At 36.5% G+C, this 17,556-nt stretch overlaps 1 protein-coding gene across 1 annotated transcript in view; it reads left to right on the top strand.

Moving 5' to 3' along the window:
- Positions 1 to 17,556, top strand: part of LOC148047983 (uncharacterized) — a 61,279-nt gene that overhangs the window by 14,068 nt on the left and 29,655 nt on the right. Inside the window, exons 9-16 of the mRNA XM_087708214.1 lie at positions 360 to 512; positions 1,315 to 1,419; positions 4,692 to 4,701; positions 8,725 to 8,821; positions 13,394 to 13,596; positions 15,744 to 15,820; positions 15,933 to 16,007; positions 16,808 to 16,940. Coding sequence (XP_087564340.1) covers positions 360 to 512; positions 1,315 to 1,419; positions 4,692 to 4,701; positions 8,725 to 8,821; positions 13,394 to 13,596; positions 15,744 to 15,820; positions 15,933 to 16,007; positions 16,808 to 16,940 — 853 coding nt within the window. The remainder of the gene's footprint in view (positions 1 to 359; positions 513 to 1,314; positions 1,420 to 4,691; positions 4,702 to 8,724; positions 8,822 to 13,393; positions 13,597 to 15,743; positions 15,821 to 15,932; positions 16,008 to 16,807; positions 16,941 to 17,556) is intronic.

Below are 17,556 nucleotides of genomic sequence, written 5' to 3'. Positions count from 1 at the left end.
CCAGACCCCATTTGATAGTTGTAAAAAGGAATAAAAGGAATATTTATTTACAGGGCTTATATGGCCATGTGAATTTGGAAAGTCTGCCAAGCAACCATTCTGGATCAGCCCATGTGGTTTTAATAACAATAATAATAAAAATGTGCAATCACATTTGTGAGTTGCAAACTTGTTTTGTAAGAATTTAATAGTGTTAAGGTTATATTAAAAACATATTCCTTAAATATTAGTGTTTTGTTTCCAAAAACTATATAGAAATTTTAACCCATTTAATCCAATAATTTTCACATTTGTTTTTATTTTTAATTTATATAATTACTTAGAAATTGTTTTTATTCAAAAATACATTCAATATTTAGATCATCCATTTGCAGCATGATATAATCCATCATCAACTGGTAATCATGTGCCAGAAACAAAAATACAAATTGATTCACTACAGGAGTCTACCTGCTCTGGAACTGGTGTTTCAAGTTTATTTGCCGAACGAAGCCACTGATTTCACAAGGCTTGTGAGTAATAGGAATAGTTGTATAATATTGTGTGTAAGAGTTGAATGGCATATCATTGAAAGAAATGTACTTATTTATTCATTATAACTGCGTGTTTCTTTATGATTCCTTTAATTGTGTTGTATGGATGCTATACGTTGTTGTTTGATATATCTGGCTAGATATCTGCAGCTAGTCATATAAGAGAAAAAAGTTCTAATTGTGGAGGCATGTGTGGAGATTTTTAAATATTTGTGCTGAATTTATTATTCCTAAGACTCTTGAATGATGAGCACTTCTACTACACACAAAGTTTTAAAAAATGGTGGAAAAAATGGTATGAAATAGATATGCAGATGTCTTTCAGCTTTCACTATATAGATGGAGATTTTTCCTAAAGTAATATAATTGTCTATTCGGGAATAGATATTCCCGTATGACATATTTTTATCATAATTTTGAACTAATGATACTGAACTGCCTTTACCTTTTATAAAATAATGCTGTTAATAGTGAAAGTGTGGAACAATACTAGTAAATATTTGGGAAATTGTATGGGAAACACTTTAATTAATACATGCTTAATGCTTGAGTTTCATGTATATAGTTGTTTTGATTCTTCTGTGTCAGGACAGAGAAAAACTAGGAACAGAAGCTGAAAACACACCAGTTTTTTGTGTTTTTATTAGGTGAAAAAACTACGATTGAGAGCTATGATAAAGCCGTTGCTCATTCTGAACCATTTTTTTTTACTGTGGACTAAACTATAAACAAAGTAGACAACATTTACATTCAGCAAACTAAAATAATTTGCATATTTCAGGACAGATCACTTTTTATTGGCCTGAAATCTGGCATCGTGGATATTTTAAGTATTCTAGAGGAAAACAATGAAGTGACATTTCCTGAAAAAGGTATGAAATTCATTGTTAATCATTTAATGTACAAATAAATTAGAAGAATTAAAACACAATTCTCTGTATTAGACATTTTTTCTAACATGCACCACTAACACAGTTTTCCTCCCTTTCTCTGGATACCTGATTCTACGGCTGGGCTCAAAATAAACGAAGTAAGAAAAGAAGGGATAATTTATGACAACAGTTTGAGTTCACATATGTTCAGTTAAGAACAGAGGATACTACATTATGGTTGTCATGCTGTGTAAATCCATCTGATTGCAAATAGGTGGAGCTGATTGCTCCATTTATTTGCAGCAGATGCACAATTTAATTCACTTATGTTGTCAAAGTAACAATCTAGTTTCTCTTCCTTCGTGAGTTCTATCATCAGATACTTATCGTTTAGTTGGGCATCATGCCCAGAAAAGGCAACTTAAATATTGTGCAACTGTTATTTAAATCACAAGGCTCTTCAAATAGATAAGATGAATATTAAGTATGTACATGGATGCAATGGGTGCAGCCAATTTCTGAACCCAGAAATGAAAACAGAGAGAGAACCCACAAGGATGCAATTAGCAAATGTTTTTTAGCTTTTAAAATGGGCACTCAGAATACCTTCCAAGCTCTTGGTATTGTGAATCAGTTCTCATGAGAAACAGACCACTTAGAAATAATTTTGAAGATCAATATTTAACTGGAACAAAAACTTCTCTTTCTAGAACAGGACACTGGAACGATTATGAAATATTTGCAATGGTTGGTGAAGATGACAGAATTAACAGAAATGGTTAGACAAAAAATTGATTTGTCTGATTAGGGAAGTAACAATAAGCTCATTTATTAGTGCCCGGGAACCCTTTGTGGATTTTTTGCTGAAAGAAAGAAAGAAAAAAGAAATTGGTGGATTTATGGGTTTGATGGCTAAGAAAAGCTAGATTATAGAAAGAAGGAAATTATATGTAATCTTCAAGCCAGAGTCACCTTGAAATGGGTGGCATACAAGTTTGATAAATAAATAAGGGAATCAAATGTAAATGCATTTATAACTATTGCTAAAAAGGTAGGAAGCTGTGTCTTTATTATCTTCTTCATTTTCTTTCTTATTCATTCATTATTTTTCTTTTTTATTTCTTCTCTAACGTTTGTAATGTTTTACCTTGTTAAGGTTATAAGGTTTAATAAAAAAATATAAAAGAAGTGGTAAGACCATCAACAAAGAGACTGCTAGCATTCTTATGTTTTTGGAAGGCCTTTATGGTATGAACGTTTAACATATTCATTTCCTAACCTCTGCCGTAATATTTTTCACTAACCCTATGCTATATTACAGTATGTGTCATATATACTGTATGTTTGAATAATTGCTGAACAGCCCTATGAACAATACTATTCTGCTTTGTTGCTTGAGCTTAGAACAAAATTGTTATCCATTGCTGCCAGCTGCTCTTATGAACTGTAAAATTAGCTTTGCATGGTCTCTCAGTCTATATGCTGAGGGAGGGAGGAAGGAAGGTGCTAGACCAGATGCTGGCTTGCAGTAGGCTTTCTGTATCTCTGCTGCAGTGGTGGGTTCTGGAACCCATTCCAACCAGTACAGTTAGAACGGGCCCGGTGTCGCCCACATGGACACGTGCAGCACGCACATGCATTGTAGCTGCCAGCGATGCTTCCGCAAGCTCCCTGATGCTCCAGTTGCTCATCAAAGCATCGCGCAGGCGCTGTACGTGCCATGCGCGGAAGCAACGAAGGCTTTAAAGGACAGTAAGGAGCTCGGGCGGGTGGGTGGACCCTCCGGAGCACCGTACCGGAACGATACCCGGTGCTCTGGGCAGGCTCCGGTACGCCTGTACCGGAGTGTACTGCTTGCAACCCACCACTGCTCTGCTGGGCTGGTGAGGCTGCTTAGCATTGCTACCCTTTCAGCTTCTCTGCTATTGGTTTGTTGAAATTCAAGCCTGCTCCTTTTTTATTATCAATCATCTGTTAAATTGGCTGCTGCAAATTCTAATTCTCTGCTAACTAACAAAAGGTGGGGAGAGAGAGAGAGGGAGATTTTTTATCAGAATTTTTCTTTTATCATTAGAAACCAAGTGTGTTGAAATCAGGTGTGTTGCCTTAAAGTCAGTGGAGAAAACAAAATGAAAGAAGAGCCCCCCCCCCCTTGCTGTCACTGCCAAGGGTTCCCTCTACATTTATCTGTTTTTAACTGATTTTTTTTTAAAAAAAAACCACATTTTTCAGAGTATAAGATGCTCCGAAGTATAATACACACCTAGCTTTTGGGGAGGAAAATAAGGGGAAAAATCTGCCCCTGCCTCCCAGCAATTTGCCTCCTTGCAAAAAACAGCAAACAGTACAGACAATATACACTGTTTGTAGTGTTACATTTCAGATTATACTTGTACAGATGCTGTTAAAATTGATGTGCTTTCTGGAAGTTTGGTTATTCTTTTCTATTTAAAAGAAGATACAATAGCACTGAGCCTCTTCAGATCAATATTTATTTTAAAAAGCTTCTTCATTTTGTTAAGCTGTCTAGAACAATAATAAAGCAGTCTTTAAAAAATAAGTCTAATAATTTGAACATTCTATAGGCATTTGTAGTTATTGACTTACCTTCTTGCAGCAAGCAGCAAACAGCCTGATGAGCACAAGAAAAAAAAATCTGCTTCTGCCTCATGGAGCAAACAGCAGGTTTCACTTTCAGTTTAAGTGCACCTCCCGATCATCAGCTGTTTCAGGCTGCAAGGATTGCTATAGCCTATTGCAGCCTCTGCAAGCCACATTTTCCCCATTTGCGGCAAGGAGGTAAATTGCTGGGAGGCAGAGGCCAAAGAGTGGGGGACAGTTTAAGGTTTAAGGTTTTAATGGATTTGTATGCCGCCCAATCCCGAAGGACTCCGGGCGGCTTACATAAAAACAATTTTAAAATATTAAAAAGAATTTAAAATACAAGATAAAACGAATTAAAAGAACACAACATGCACTCAATCTTGGTGGGGCTGAAGTTCAATCAAAGATCAGCAGCCCCAGGCCTGCCGGAACAGCCAGGTCTTAATAGACTTTTGGAAGGCCGAGAGAGTGGGGAGGATCCAGATCTCAGGGGGTAGATCGTTCCATAGGGCCGGAGCAGCTACAGAGAAGGCTCTCCCCCGAGGAGCCGCCAGACGACATTGTGTGGTCGATAGCACCCGGAGAAGGCCCACCCTGTGAGATCTTATTGGACGCTGGGAGGTATAATGGGTGGGGCTACATTCAGTGTATAAGATGCACCCAAATTTTCACCCTCTTTTAGGGGGAGGGGGGTGCGTCTTATACTCCAAAAATACGGTAAATATTAGATTTTGGAAAGAAAAATGTATTTCTGATTGTTTACTCTAAAATATAAGAGTAATTGCACTGCATAGGGAAATGAGGTACAATAAAGGGTTGATGGATAGTTCAGTGTTACTTCCTGTTAATTGAGTCATCTCTCTCTATTTAGTCATCCCTATGCACTGTCAATGCTTTCAAGGAAGACGTAGGCAGCTGTAATTTATTGATTCATTTAACTTTCCAATTGATTGTAATTGAAACAAGTGATATGTTTAAGAAGGCAGCTAAGTTCATTTCCAATTTAATTTAATGTACAATTAGCACATGTACTGTTTATGAGTAATATACTTCTCCTACTGTTATGACAGTGTTAAATTCATATCTTATTGCATGTTAAAAGGGTTTTCTGACAGGGGTGAATGTTAGCCAACTGCACCTCCTGGATATAGTATTTAAAAGCTATCATCACCACCAGGTCTATAGCCATTATTCTATGCAGAACATCATTGGCACATAGAAAGTATCTGAAAAGAAAAGGTGTTTGATACCTTGCATGCAGTGGATGCTGTATTAAGATCAGTCTTTGCATAACAAGAATGTTGTCTTTCACCAGCATACTATGTAGCAAATTAAAAATGTAATGATAACAAGTGTTGTAATTATAAATATTGCCATTGAGTTTTATCATTCATATATTCATCCCTTGACAAAGAATACAGTATCTTTTTTTTTAAAAAAAAAAAAGATCTTCGTCAGCTATCAGTTGGTCCAAAATCAATATCTCCGGTTCTATCCAGTATTTCCACATGATCATTTTCTTCCCATATTTAAAATTGGGCTTCTCCAGAAAATTAATTTGGCATGGAAAAAGGGTCAGATCTTTCTTTATTAAATGGTACATAACTTTCTAACTGACATAATTGTTTCCAGAGACAGTAGAGTTTAAATATATTTGGAACCCGTCCATCCAACCAAAGGTGCTCTATATGTATATTTCAAAGTTGCCCAAATTAGAAAATCAACACCAATTGTTGTTGGTTTTCAGTATTTAGTGCTTGACAATCTGTAAGCATAATGATATAGCTCCAGATTTGAAAAACTGGAACCTTCTCATCAATTGGTAACTTCATTTTCTGTAAAGATATTATCAAAATTGAAGAAACCCACAGAAATTATTTTTTGAAAATATTTTCTAGATATTTAAACTGGAGTGCCCTTCAGAATATACATTAATTTGGGAATAATATTTATTTTGAGAATGTTCTCTTTTCCTCAAAGGGTTAAGGCTTAATGACAATAAACATCTATTGATTTCTGAAGAAATAACTCCACATATGCATAATATTGTTATTTATATTTCAAATTATTTTCCATTTTATTTTTAATCTTATTTTTGATGCACACAGAATAATTCTACCTTGAAAATATGCTTAATATGCTTCTCATTTTTAAAAAATGAATTCAAAGCAAAAGCTTTATCAGTCAATAGAGAAACATTAAAACACTAATTTTTTGATACCTTAGTGGGTTTCTGAAATGTACATTTCAAAGTAATAGTACTATATGGTGATAGAAGGTCAATGTTATTAAAAAGTAATGAAGCCTAATAAAAGTCTGGTGGGCATTTAAATAAAATGTAGCCTTTTAATTGAATGCCAGGAATCTATTAAATTCAGTTATTTCATATAAATCTTAATCTTCATATAAATCTTATAAATCTTACTAATGGTTTTTTGGAGTGGCAGTATATTTTTCAATTTCAGTGTCCAATATTTCATTGAAATTGAAATTTGCTCCATAAACATTAACTATAATTACTGCAATAGCTGTTATTTTAGCCCATAAAATTAAATGATGTCCGTTTATATCAGTAATGACTTTATATCAATTGTGATTCCAAGCCCATTAAAGATTATCAGAGATAATATGTCTATTTTAACCTTGATCAACTAATTTTATATTATTTCCTTTTATTTTTAACAATCTTTTTTTTTAATTCCTTCAAATAATGTCCTAAAACTGGATTGCTTTCCAGTTTTTCTTTATCACTTCTCATAAAATCCTTCAAAACTTTTACAAGTCTCTTTTGTAAATACAGGATAGGAAAGTTATCTAGGTCAGGAGTTTTTTGTTGTTATTTGTAAACCTCTGTTGTTATTAAGACATCAGCAGTGTAGCATCTTTTTCCATATCATTGTTGCAATCCATCATTTTTAAATACACTTATAAATAAGTCTCAGTCTTGTCTGGAAAAAGTTGTTCTGCTTCCATGATATCCATATTTTTAAACACAATCTATCTATGATGGCAATTATATTCTTAAAATTAACTTCTGTAACAATTGTTCATAAATATCCTTCAATAAGTCCATTGTTTAATTATTTTGCTGGGTATCAGTAAGTCAAATGTGTTATTCTTCTTTAATTGTAAATTTTAGTTCCTTCTGATCTCTCTAGTATCCAACATTGATAATCCCATTCTGTCATTTTTTTAAGAATTCAAAAGTACAGCAAGGAAGGACGGATTCTTAATTTCAAAAACTTATTTCAAATCCATCTAGACCCTTAGTCTGTTTGTAACTTTCCAAAATTCCATGCTGTAATCACCCTTTTGCTATTTATTCCAAAAAAGAATTTTTAAAATTCCTTAAACTTGTATTTGAAAGTCTTTTTGCTAAGGATTGAAGGAAATTCACCCTGTATTATAAAACTTGTAGGTTTCTATTAACTGAAAAATAGCTTAGAAGCGATTTCTGAAAGTTTTTAAGAGATAAGGCTGGGCAAATCTTAACCACTGAGTTACATTTGGGAATCTTAGGATTTCTCCTTTTTCTGGCAGACTTCGCTGGCTAGAATTCATCGTCATGTGGCTGCCGATCTTCACCATAATTTGCTATGAATTTGCTGAAGTTTTTTATTTATAATGTTTGCACCATGTCTTGAAATAAAGCTTTCTTGGACAATTACGCTCAGATAACAGGCCACATGCATCTTTAGAGTTCAAATAACTGAGGGGAACAAATAACAACTGAGGTTAATACTGTTGAGAGCATATGCTGATTATAATAAGCAGAAACAGGCCTATATCAACAACTTTTCTGACCTAATTTAGGACAGACCCTAGCTCAAATGATTTTTAAATATTATCTTATATACCGGAAGTAATGCTTACATGTGTAAATACTCATTGGGAACTATTTTGACATTGAAAGATGCATTACTAGGACTTACTGTATATAAGGAAAATTGAAGTGCATGAAAAAAGTATCTTACAGTATGTTAAAGAGTAAGTGTGAATTGTTTTTATTATCGAAGGGTACTCCCTCTGTAAATTTTAGTCAGACTATGGTTTGTAGCATTATTGCACAAAACTAGCCATACCGCAATTAACAAATCTATAGAAGCAAAGAAATCTATAGAGAAATCTATAGAAGCAGAGAAATGACTTGAAATTTTGGGCTTCGGCAATTTAGAACTTCGCAGTCTTTGATGCGACCTAAGTGTACTACATAAAATTATCTGCTACAATGTCTTACCTGTCGATGAATACTTCAGCTTCAACCACAACAACATACAAGCATACAATAGATACAAACTTATGGTAAACCGCTCCAAACGTGATTGCAGAAAATACAACTTCAGCAACAGAGTGGTCAATGCCTGGATAGCACTACCTGACTCTGTGGTTTCTTCCCCAAACCCCAAAAGCTTTAACCTTAGACTGTCTACTGTTGACCTCATCCCACTCCTAAGAGGCCTTTAAGGGGCATTCATAAACGCACCAGCATGCCTATCGTCCCTGTCCTAATATTCTCTTGTATTCGTCTTCATTCCATGTATTCATAATCATATCTATACTTATATCTGTTATCTAATTCATACTTGACGAAATAAATAAATAAATAAAATTAAATCCTGTGGATAGTATTAAAATAATTTTAAAATGAAAAGTGTATTCAAATTGTGAAATTATGTAGCATAATTGAGAACTGCTGTTTATGTTCTATCTTCAAGAGAAAGTAGAAGAAAAAAATCTTCCATCAACCTACCATGAGGGTCCTGTGATATCAGTGGATTCCTGCAAGAATCTTTCTGTCTTTCTGAGTTGTGGGTAGGTAAATAAATCAGTGTTGCCCTTCTATAAAATAAGATCATAAAGTGATGAAATAGAGCAAAGATGATTGTAGACAAACCACTGCCTCTTTTTTAAAAAAATGAAAGATTGGTACTCTGAAAAAATAATGCTGGTGACTATTCCTTAATTTTCCATTTGGATTTCTGATTAGAAGGGCTACTGCAGCTACTTCTGAAACTTCTCATTTCGGCATCTGACTGTTCATTTTTACTGCCATCCAGCAGGGTGCTATTGTCTCCTTCTTTGCAACCCAACAAACTCAACACTAGGAAGCATTCATGGCATCTTACCCAAAGCCTTTCGAATCTAGTATTTACATTGTATTTCAGAAGAATTGCTTGTGTTTCATAACATCTCATTTTCAGTTTTATAGAAATGCATGGAAGCACATTGAGAAATTCTTTTTAGCTACAGTTACTTAAGATATTTTATTTTTAATTCTACTTTTGTTAAAAAGTTGAATAATCAGCCTGTTAGGGGGTTCTTAGTCAAATGCTTCACTGAAGTGAAAATATATTGTGCCTACAGCAATCCCATGATTTATGCACCTAATTTGCATTGGTTATTTTGTCCAGTACTTTGCTGAGATCAAATATATTATGTCTGCAGTGTTCTAATAACCCTTTAAGGAAGTTAATAAAATATATACTGTTTAAAGCCAGATAAATGAGGGAAATCTACAGATAATTTTAATTTAAAATAATACAAAACACAAAGTTAATCTGGCAAGATTTATAGTAATAAATGCAAGTTTATTTCTGGTATTTTTAATGTGTACCTTTATGATGACCTCCAAAATCTTCCATGTTTTGATGCCTGAATGATTGGCCTGAGTATGCCTTAATCCTCTATTTCCTCTTTTTGAAAGAATGGGCAACATTTGTTCTCCAATCATCTAGTCAGTTTTCCAGGATTTGTCCACAATTGGGCAAATTATAAATTAGTTGCTTCATTGCTTTAGGATGCAATACATTCAGTCAAGGAAGTTTCAAGTCATGCAGAGTAAAGAGGGATTACCAGATCAGGTCTAATCACACTGTCTTCACAATTTCCTGTTGGAGGTCTGATCTAAAAAGAAATTGAATAGTTCTGACTTTTTTTCAATGACATATTAGCGTTTTATATTCTTCACTAAGTAGTTAGCAGCTGATTTTTTTTATTTTTAAAATTTTAATATAAATGAAAGATTCTAAGCTTTTGATTTCCAAAGGGTCTTTCTATTAGCTATCCTGATTGAAGAAAGGATGGAAGGTTGAGCAACCTTGAGCAGGCTAGCATTGAACTCCTGGCAGTGACAGTGTTAATCTGCAATATAGTACTGCATTCTAATCACTGCGCTACCAGGGCCCATGAAATAAGCTAGAATTGTCTCATGTTATACTGAGGAATTAGGCAGAGTGTTAGATTCCTCAGTGAAAAACCATCTCCTTTCTGTCTTCTCTTTGTTCCTCCATCAACCCTGCTACTTTGTGGCCTCACCCTTTTTCTATTTTTTGTCATTTTTGTTTTATTTCCAGACCTCCTCTAAGTTTTCTGTGTACAGTAATGGTTCTTCTGGGTCTTCATTTTTTTTTTCTCCTGATAGGAATTAGGTGCAGTTGTATTTTTGTTATCTCCTCCTTTAGGAATTTCCATTCAGCTGAGAATCTTTTCGATGAGTTACTTTTGCTAAGGTTTTTTACCACTGATTTAAATATTACTGATTGTTTTTAAATCTGGGATATATATTTGACTGCTTTCAATTTTAGTTTATGTTACAATCAAGACTTTTATATTGCATGATGATCTTTTATCCCCATGTTCCTGGTTTTTCAACCAGGAACAGAATGCTTTAAAAGAGAAATTTCCTCATGTCCTCCCTGTTGATTAGTATCAAAGCAAGCATAGCTGATTCTCTTCTGTTTTCCCCATCATCTGAATAATAAAGTTGCCAATAAGACAACTCAGGAATTTCCTAAAAGGATTATGCTTGGATTTTTTTCTCAGCAAGTGTTGGAATAATTCAAGTATCCTTTCACTATAATTCCGTTCCTCTTTGCAAAATTTGTAGTTTTAGAATCTTCTATGTTTTTTCACCTAAGTAGGCAAGAGATAACAAATACAAAAACACTATCACCTTACTTGTTCATCTACTTATTTTGACTGAAATGCTCTGTACAGACCACCAAATTCATTCATTTAGGGCAATATGATTGAGACAGGAAGTTTGCACATTGAAGTTACCTGTAAATTCGCTCGGTTTCAGTCGGATTTGGACTCCACCTCTGCAGATCCAGCCAAGGCACAGGAGGACAAATTGGCAGACCATCGCTGGGTTGAGTTTCAGGATGTTGCCCCCGGGGACGTGGACAAGGCCATGAGAGCTGTGAGTGCCTCCACTTGTGTACTGGACCCGTGTCCCTCTTGGCTGGTTGCCAACAGCGGAGAGGTGACACGGGGCTGGATCCAGGCGGTTGTTACCGCCTCCCTTTGGGAGGGGATCTTCCCCTCCACACTTAAAGCGGCAGTGGTGAGACCCCTCCTGAAGAAACCATCCCTGGATCCAGCCGTTCTTAACAATTATCGTCCAGTCTCCAACCTCCCCTTTGTTGGGAAGGTTGTTGAGAAGGTGGTGGCCTCTCAGCTTCAGTGGTCCTTGGAGGAAGCCAGTTACCTTGACCCATTCCAGTCCGGCTTCAGGCCTGGTTACAGCACAGAAACCGCTTTGGTCGCATTGACCGATGATCTCTGGAGAGCCAGGGATGGAGGCCATGCTTCCATCTTGGTTCTCCTTGACCTCTCGGCGGCTTTCGATACCATCAACCATGGTATCCTTCTACGACGACTGCGGGAGGTGGGGGTGGGAGGCACTGTTTTGCAGTGGTTCTCCTCCTACCTCTCGGACAGGTCGCAGTCGGTGTTGGTTGGGAGGCAGAGATCAACCCCTAGGCCCCTAACATATGGGGTGCCGCAGGGGTCGGTCTTGTCCCCCCTACTATTTAACATCTACATGAAACTGCTGGGCGAGATCATTCGGAGGCACGGGATAAGATACCACCAATACGCGGATGATACCCAGTTGTATCTGTCCGCCCCGTGCCAACTCAATGAAGCGGTGGACGTGATGAACCGGGGTCTTGAAGCCGTTAGGGACTGGATGAGGGCTAACAAGTTTGTACTCAACTCGGAAAAGACCGAGTGGCTGTTGTGCTTCCCTCCCAATAATTTGGCTAGTGTTCCATCACTCAGGCTGGGGGGCCAAATATTATACCCCTCAGACAGGGTTCGCAACTTGGGAGTCCTCCTGGACCCACAGCTGACCTTTGATCACCATCTGTCGGCTGTGACCAGGGGGGCATTTGCCCAGGTTCGCCTGGTGCGCCAGTTGCGACCCTACCTGAACCGGGAGGCTCTCACAACAGTCACTCGTGCCCTTGTGACCTCTAGGCTGGAATACTGCAACGTGCTCTACATGGGGCTGCCCTTGAAGAGCATCCGGCGACTTCAGTTAGTACAGAATGCGGCCGCGCGAGTGATTGTAGGTGCACCTCGGTTCGCCCACATAACACCTATCCTCCGCGAGCTGCGCTGGCTACCTGTTGATCTCCGGGTGCGCTTCAAGGTGCTACTTACCACCCATAAAGCCCTCCATGGTAGTGGATCTGGGTACTTGAGAGACTGCCTCTTGCCAATTACCTCCCTGCGACCTATTAGATCACACAGATTAGGCCTCCTCCGAGTTCCATCCGCCAGTCAGTGTCGACTGGCAACTACGCGGAGGAGAGCCTTTTCAGTAGTAGCTCCGACCCTTTGGAACGATCTCCCCGTGGAGATTCGTACCCTCACCACCCTTCAGACCTTCCGCACAGCCCTCAAGATCTGGCTATCCCGTCAGGCCTGGGGTTAAAGATTATAATCCGTCCCCTCCCGAATGATGAATGTTGCTTCTATTTTTAATTACGTACTGTTTTTATATGTCATTGTGTGTACTCCCTTCCCTATACGTTGTTAGCCGCCCTGAGTCCCCTCAGGGAAAAGGGCGGCCTATAAATAAATTTATCTATCTATCTATCTATAAATGCCTTTTGTTATATACATTTAATGCATATTTTAAAATGTGAATTGTATGTAGAAATGTAAAAAAATTAGTCATCTTAATAAATTTTATCTGAAAGTTATATAACAAAATTTTAAAAATGCATCTGATGTGTATTTTGAAGAGGAAGCATTTTTCTGTATACATCTAAGGCATAGCTGTCAAACTCCCTGCTCGTGGGCTAGATGCATTACACTCTGGCCCCGCCCATGCACGGTTTAGCAAAAGGAGGAAAAGTCCTGATACGTTATGTGACGCCGCCATGACAATATAAGTTTGACACCCCTGATCTAAGTATTGAACTATTCCCTCTGTTAGATACAGTTTTGGGACGAAATTTGATTACAAGCTAAATTGAAACAAAAATGTCTACGCAGTTTGCTTCCTATTTATTTTACTGATATGTGAAATTTGAACTTAAGCATTTGCCTAAAAATAAATTCCGTATTATGACTATTTCTTTTATTTTCTAGTTCAGATGCTGTGATAAAACTATGGAATATTTACAAAGACCTAATGGCTCAGATCACACTTGATAATACCTTAAGTACAGCCTGTTTTCTCAATAGTTCTGGTGATATTTTACTGGCTTTCAAAAATGATATTTATATCTTGCATCACACTAAAATGTTGAACGTTTTGAAAACTAGCATTCAAACTAGAGTTTCAGAAGCAGGTAATCTTAATTATGATAGTAACTCAGTAGTGTGGGTTTTTATATCAGTCTACCTCAACTCTTAATTCAGATGAATCAGATTGCTACATTTAATGATATTTAAGACCTTCTAATATTGCAGCCTCTTTGTGTCAAGTGATAAGTTGTTCTAGATGTTAATGGGGAATTCATTGTGTGGATTCTCAGATAACTAAAGCATTTGCACAAAAAATGAAGGGATCAACACATTTTGGGAAATTTACAGAAACACGAACTAAAAATAATTACACAGAAGGGGAAATAAAAACAGATGAATAATGTTTGTGCACACCTACTGCACATGAAAATTATTATATATAGCCTTTTCCCAAAGACACCCCTTCACCCCACGTTGACACATAACCATACGATTGCAAGCATGGAAACTGTACATATCTCTGGGGGAACTGGAGGAGCTATTTCAGAGGCAAAGCCTCAACAGAGAAATCACACTACCTAGGTCTGCAAGATGATATTTAAGGGGCCCAGACAGACCTATTCTCATTGGTTGTCCTGGATGGGAAGAAACAAGTGGAGACAGGTAACCAGGTCCCATGCCATGAAGGGCTTTACAGGTTTTGGCCTGCATCTTGAATTGCATATTGAAGCCAACTGGTAACCAATGCAATTTGCAAAGTAATGTTGAGGCATGGGCATAATGAAAAACACCCATTGCTATTTACACTGGTGCATTTTGAACCAGCTGTTGCTTTGAGATGGTCCTCAAGAATACAAGTTCCCCTTGTAGAACTCATTGCAATTGTGAAGGGATGAGGACATGAATGATCTTTATGAGATCTCTTCAAGGTCTCTTCATGCGGTATCTGCAAGTCCAGAGGACCCTCAATTATGTGTCTGCATCATTAATACAATTTTTGAAGGCATACTAGCGCAACAAAACAAATTATTTGCTGTGAAAATCCCAGTTGGTAAAATTCGGGGTTACCAAAACTCACAAACTAGTTGTTTGTTTATAAAAAGTGTTTCCAAGTAATTAATGCTACCCATCAAAAATATAATGTTGCCATTCCACATTTTTCCTTAGAAAGGGATGTAATAACTATCATTAGGAGAAATTATAGTTTTTTTTCATAAGTAAGGTTCATGACACATTTACATATCTTTATAATATGAGCTGTGAATAGTGAAGTTATTTGAAATAGTAACTCCTGGTCACAAGCATCTGCAGCAAACAAAGATTGCATCAAAATGATGACATACCAGTGGTGGGTTGCAAGCGGTACGCCCCGGTACGGGTGTACCAGAGCCAGCCCAGAGCACCGGATACCGTTCCAGTACGGTGCTCTGGAGGGCCTACCCACCCACCCATGCTCCTTATCGGTGTTTAAAGGCTTCGCACATGGTGCATATGCTGTGTGATGCTCCGCAGAGCAGTTGGAGCATCACAGAGGCGCTAAGACGCATGCGCGTGCTGCCCGCATCCATGAGGACGCCGCCAGCCCTGTTCCAACCGTATCGATTGGAACGGAATTTGCAACCCACCACTGTGACATACACATAATAATGTCATGAGGCAAAGCCCACTCTTGTAGACTCTTGTATCTCAGTGTCATTGCAAGTCCTAAGTTGTGATGTTTGTATTATGACATCTATTTTGTTACTTGCTCATACCCATGCTTCTGATTAAATGCAACAAAGGAAGGAGAAAGTGATTCATACTATTGAATATTTGAAACAACTTATTTAAGGTTAGTCCAAATTTTACTACCTGTAACCTATATCTCCAAGGACTTAAACTTGAATAAATCAAGTTTGGCAGGATAACGATTCAAGAAAAACAAATTGTATTCGATATTCACTTGAGCAAAGTACAGAAGAATATAAGTAACGAATAAAAGAAAAATATGATATTCTGAAGAGAGAAGTTCCCCAATGATGGGCTCCAGCATGAACCCAAAAGCTTGGAAGAATAAATTCCTGCTGACCAACTCAGATTAGATCCTGCAACATTATCCTGAGACATGTTCATTCATAAGAAAAGCTAATTAGGTTTCCTTGTTGTTTAATTCTAAATTTAAAAAAAAATTAAGTGGGTTTTTAAAATAAAAATAATTTAACCATCATGTAGCATTACAATATATGTATCTCCATTGTGATCTCTTTTCTAGAATCCTATATTTTTGAAAGTCTGCTTTTAGATTACAAAATGGATGCCCCTAAATCGGTTGAGATGGCTTCATATCTGGTATGTACTCTTTTGGTATTACTTTAATCACCTGAGGACCTGAAACCACGCTGAGATTTAAAGACATAGACCAGTTAACTAAACAGCATTTTGTTTGTTTTCTTTTGGTTAGGTGCCTTATAAGGGCTATGCCTTCACTGAAGATTTTACATCAGAGCTGCAAGTTTTGCCAGAAAAGAAAGGAAAAGTAAGAACACAAAAGGCCTACAATATAAAGAAAAATGTTGTTCTTTCCAGTTTCTGTCTAGGCCTACAATATAAAGAAAAATATATTTCTATTCTATCTCTACAAGATTTGACTAGTGTGATTTAATGAATAAAACTGTGAATGGACGAATTAACTAATGATGGTCTCAAACCAATCATGTTTGATACCAGCAGAACAAACATCTTAAGAGTATAACATAAAGGAAAGAAAAGTATTTCCTATTTTACTAGCTATTTCTTATTATTTGATTGAAGATGCAAAGGCGTTTTGGGGGAGGGGTCTTCTAAGTAGTATTTGTTTTTTTATTTGTCTCATTAGGTGGCTTTTGTTTAGTCTACCTCAGTGAAGTTGTTCTGAAAATATAAATCTATAAATGGAGTTCAGAAGGTTTACTTGAAGGAAGGATAGGATTCAAAGTAATATATAATATTGGAGCAGTTAAATGTTTAATTGTTAATGAGTGCAGTGGAACTTTAATAGAGTTGAGAATTAAAGGTCACACTTCTTTGCTTTTGAAGTTGTCATGATTATGTTGTGATTAATATAGCTGGAAAAGGAAAAAAGAAAATACTTAAGTTAGCCTACCTTTCTAATAACAATTGCTAATGTATCATTTAGTGAGTGAAATCACAGTTTCTGTAGTATTTAAAGGATCCTACAAATAGTTTAAGATGTATCCAAATGTGTTTGTATATAATTAATAAGTAATTAATAAAACAACTTTGATTTTTTTTTAGAATATTACAACCCCAATGATATCTTTTTTTTTTATCCCTTAGAAATTCTGGGACATACCAGTAGCTTCCTCAATGATATACTTGTCTCCTTGTACCTCAGAGGCATCTTTAAAAATGTTTGATTTCCTTCTCCAAGCTGGAACTCATGACTTAGAAGAACAAGATAAAGCTAAAAGTAACCTTTTTGAGAATTAATTCATTTCTGACAGGAGTATAGTGCCCATGATTGAAAATCATACATTCTCTGTCTTATGAAAACCTATCCCAGACTAACGAGAATACTTTTTCTACTTTAACAATATCTTCATTTAGTTTGATTGGCAGTAAAAGTTGAATAATGGAGGGAAATTGGGAACTATTTTATATTATGATTAAATAATTGCCCATGAAATGTCCTGATGCAACACAAAAGGAAAAAATCAATTGAACATTTCACCTTGATTATACATGCTATGTTTTCTTAATCTTATTTATTTATACTTTTTCCTCCTTTTACTGCAGTTTGTTTCCACTTTGTAGTCTCTTCTGAGCACTATATAGGTGGAAAGTTGTGCCCAGCAATTTATCTACTTATCACTTAACTGTGATTCCCAATTCATTGTTTCTGAGTTGTAACAAACCATTGAGGTAGATCTAACAAAAATTGTTATTTCTAATTGTAAGAGGATATCTTGCTTGCTTTGGAAATTAAACAGAATTAGCAGAAGCAAAAGATTTCTGCATATTAAATAGAACCTCCAAATTTTGTCAAATAAATTGTTGAAACTGTGTAAATTAGTACACTGCACTCC

The sequence above is a fragment of the Thamnophis sirtalis genome, unplaced genomic scaffold (genome assembly GCF_051295495.1).
Source record: "Thamnophis sirtalis isolate CommonGarterSnake01/CBP01778 unplaced genomic scaffold, rThaSir2_p1.2 scaffold_3, whole genome shotgun sequence".
NCBI classification, from domain to species: Eukaryota; Metazoa; Chordata; class Lepidosauria; order Squamata; family Natricidae; genus Thamnophis; species Thamnophis sirtalis.
The sequence above is the reverse complement of the archived record's forward strand: the minus strand, read 5'-3'. Positions and strand labels throughout refer to the sequence as shown.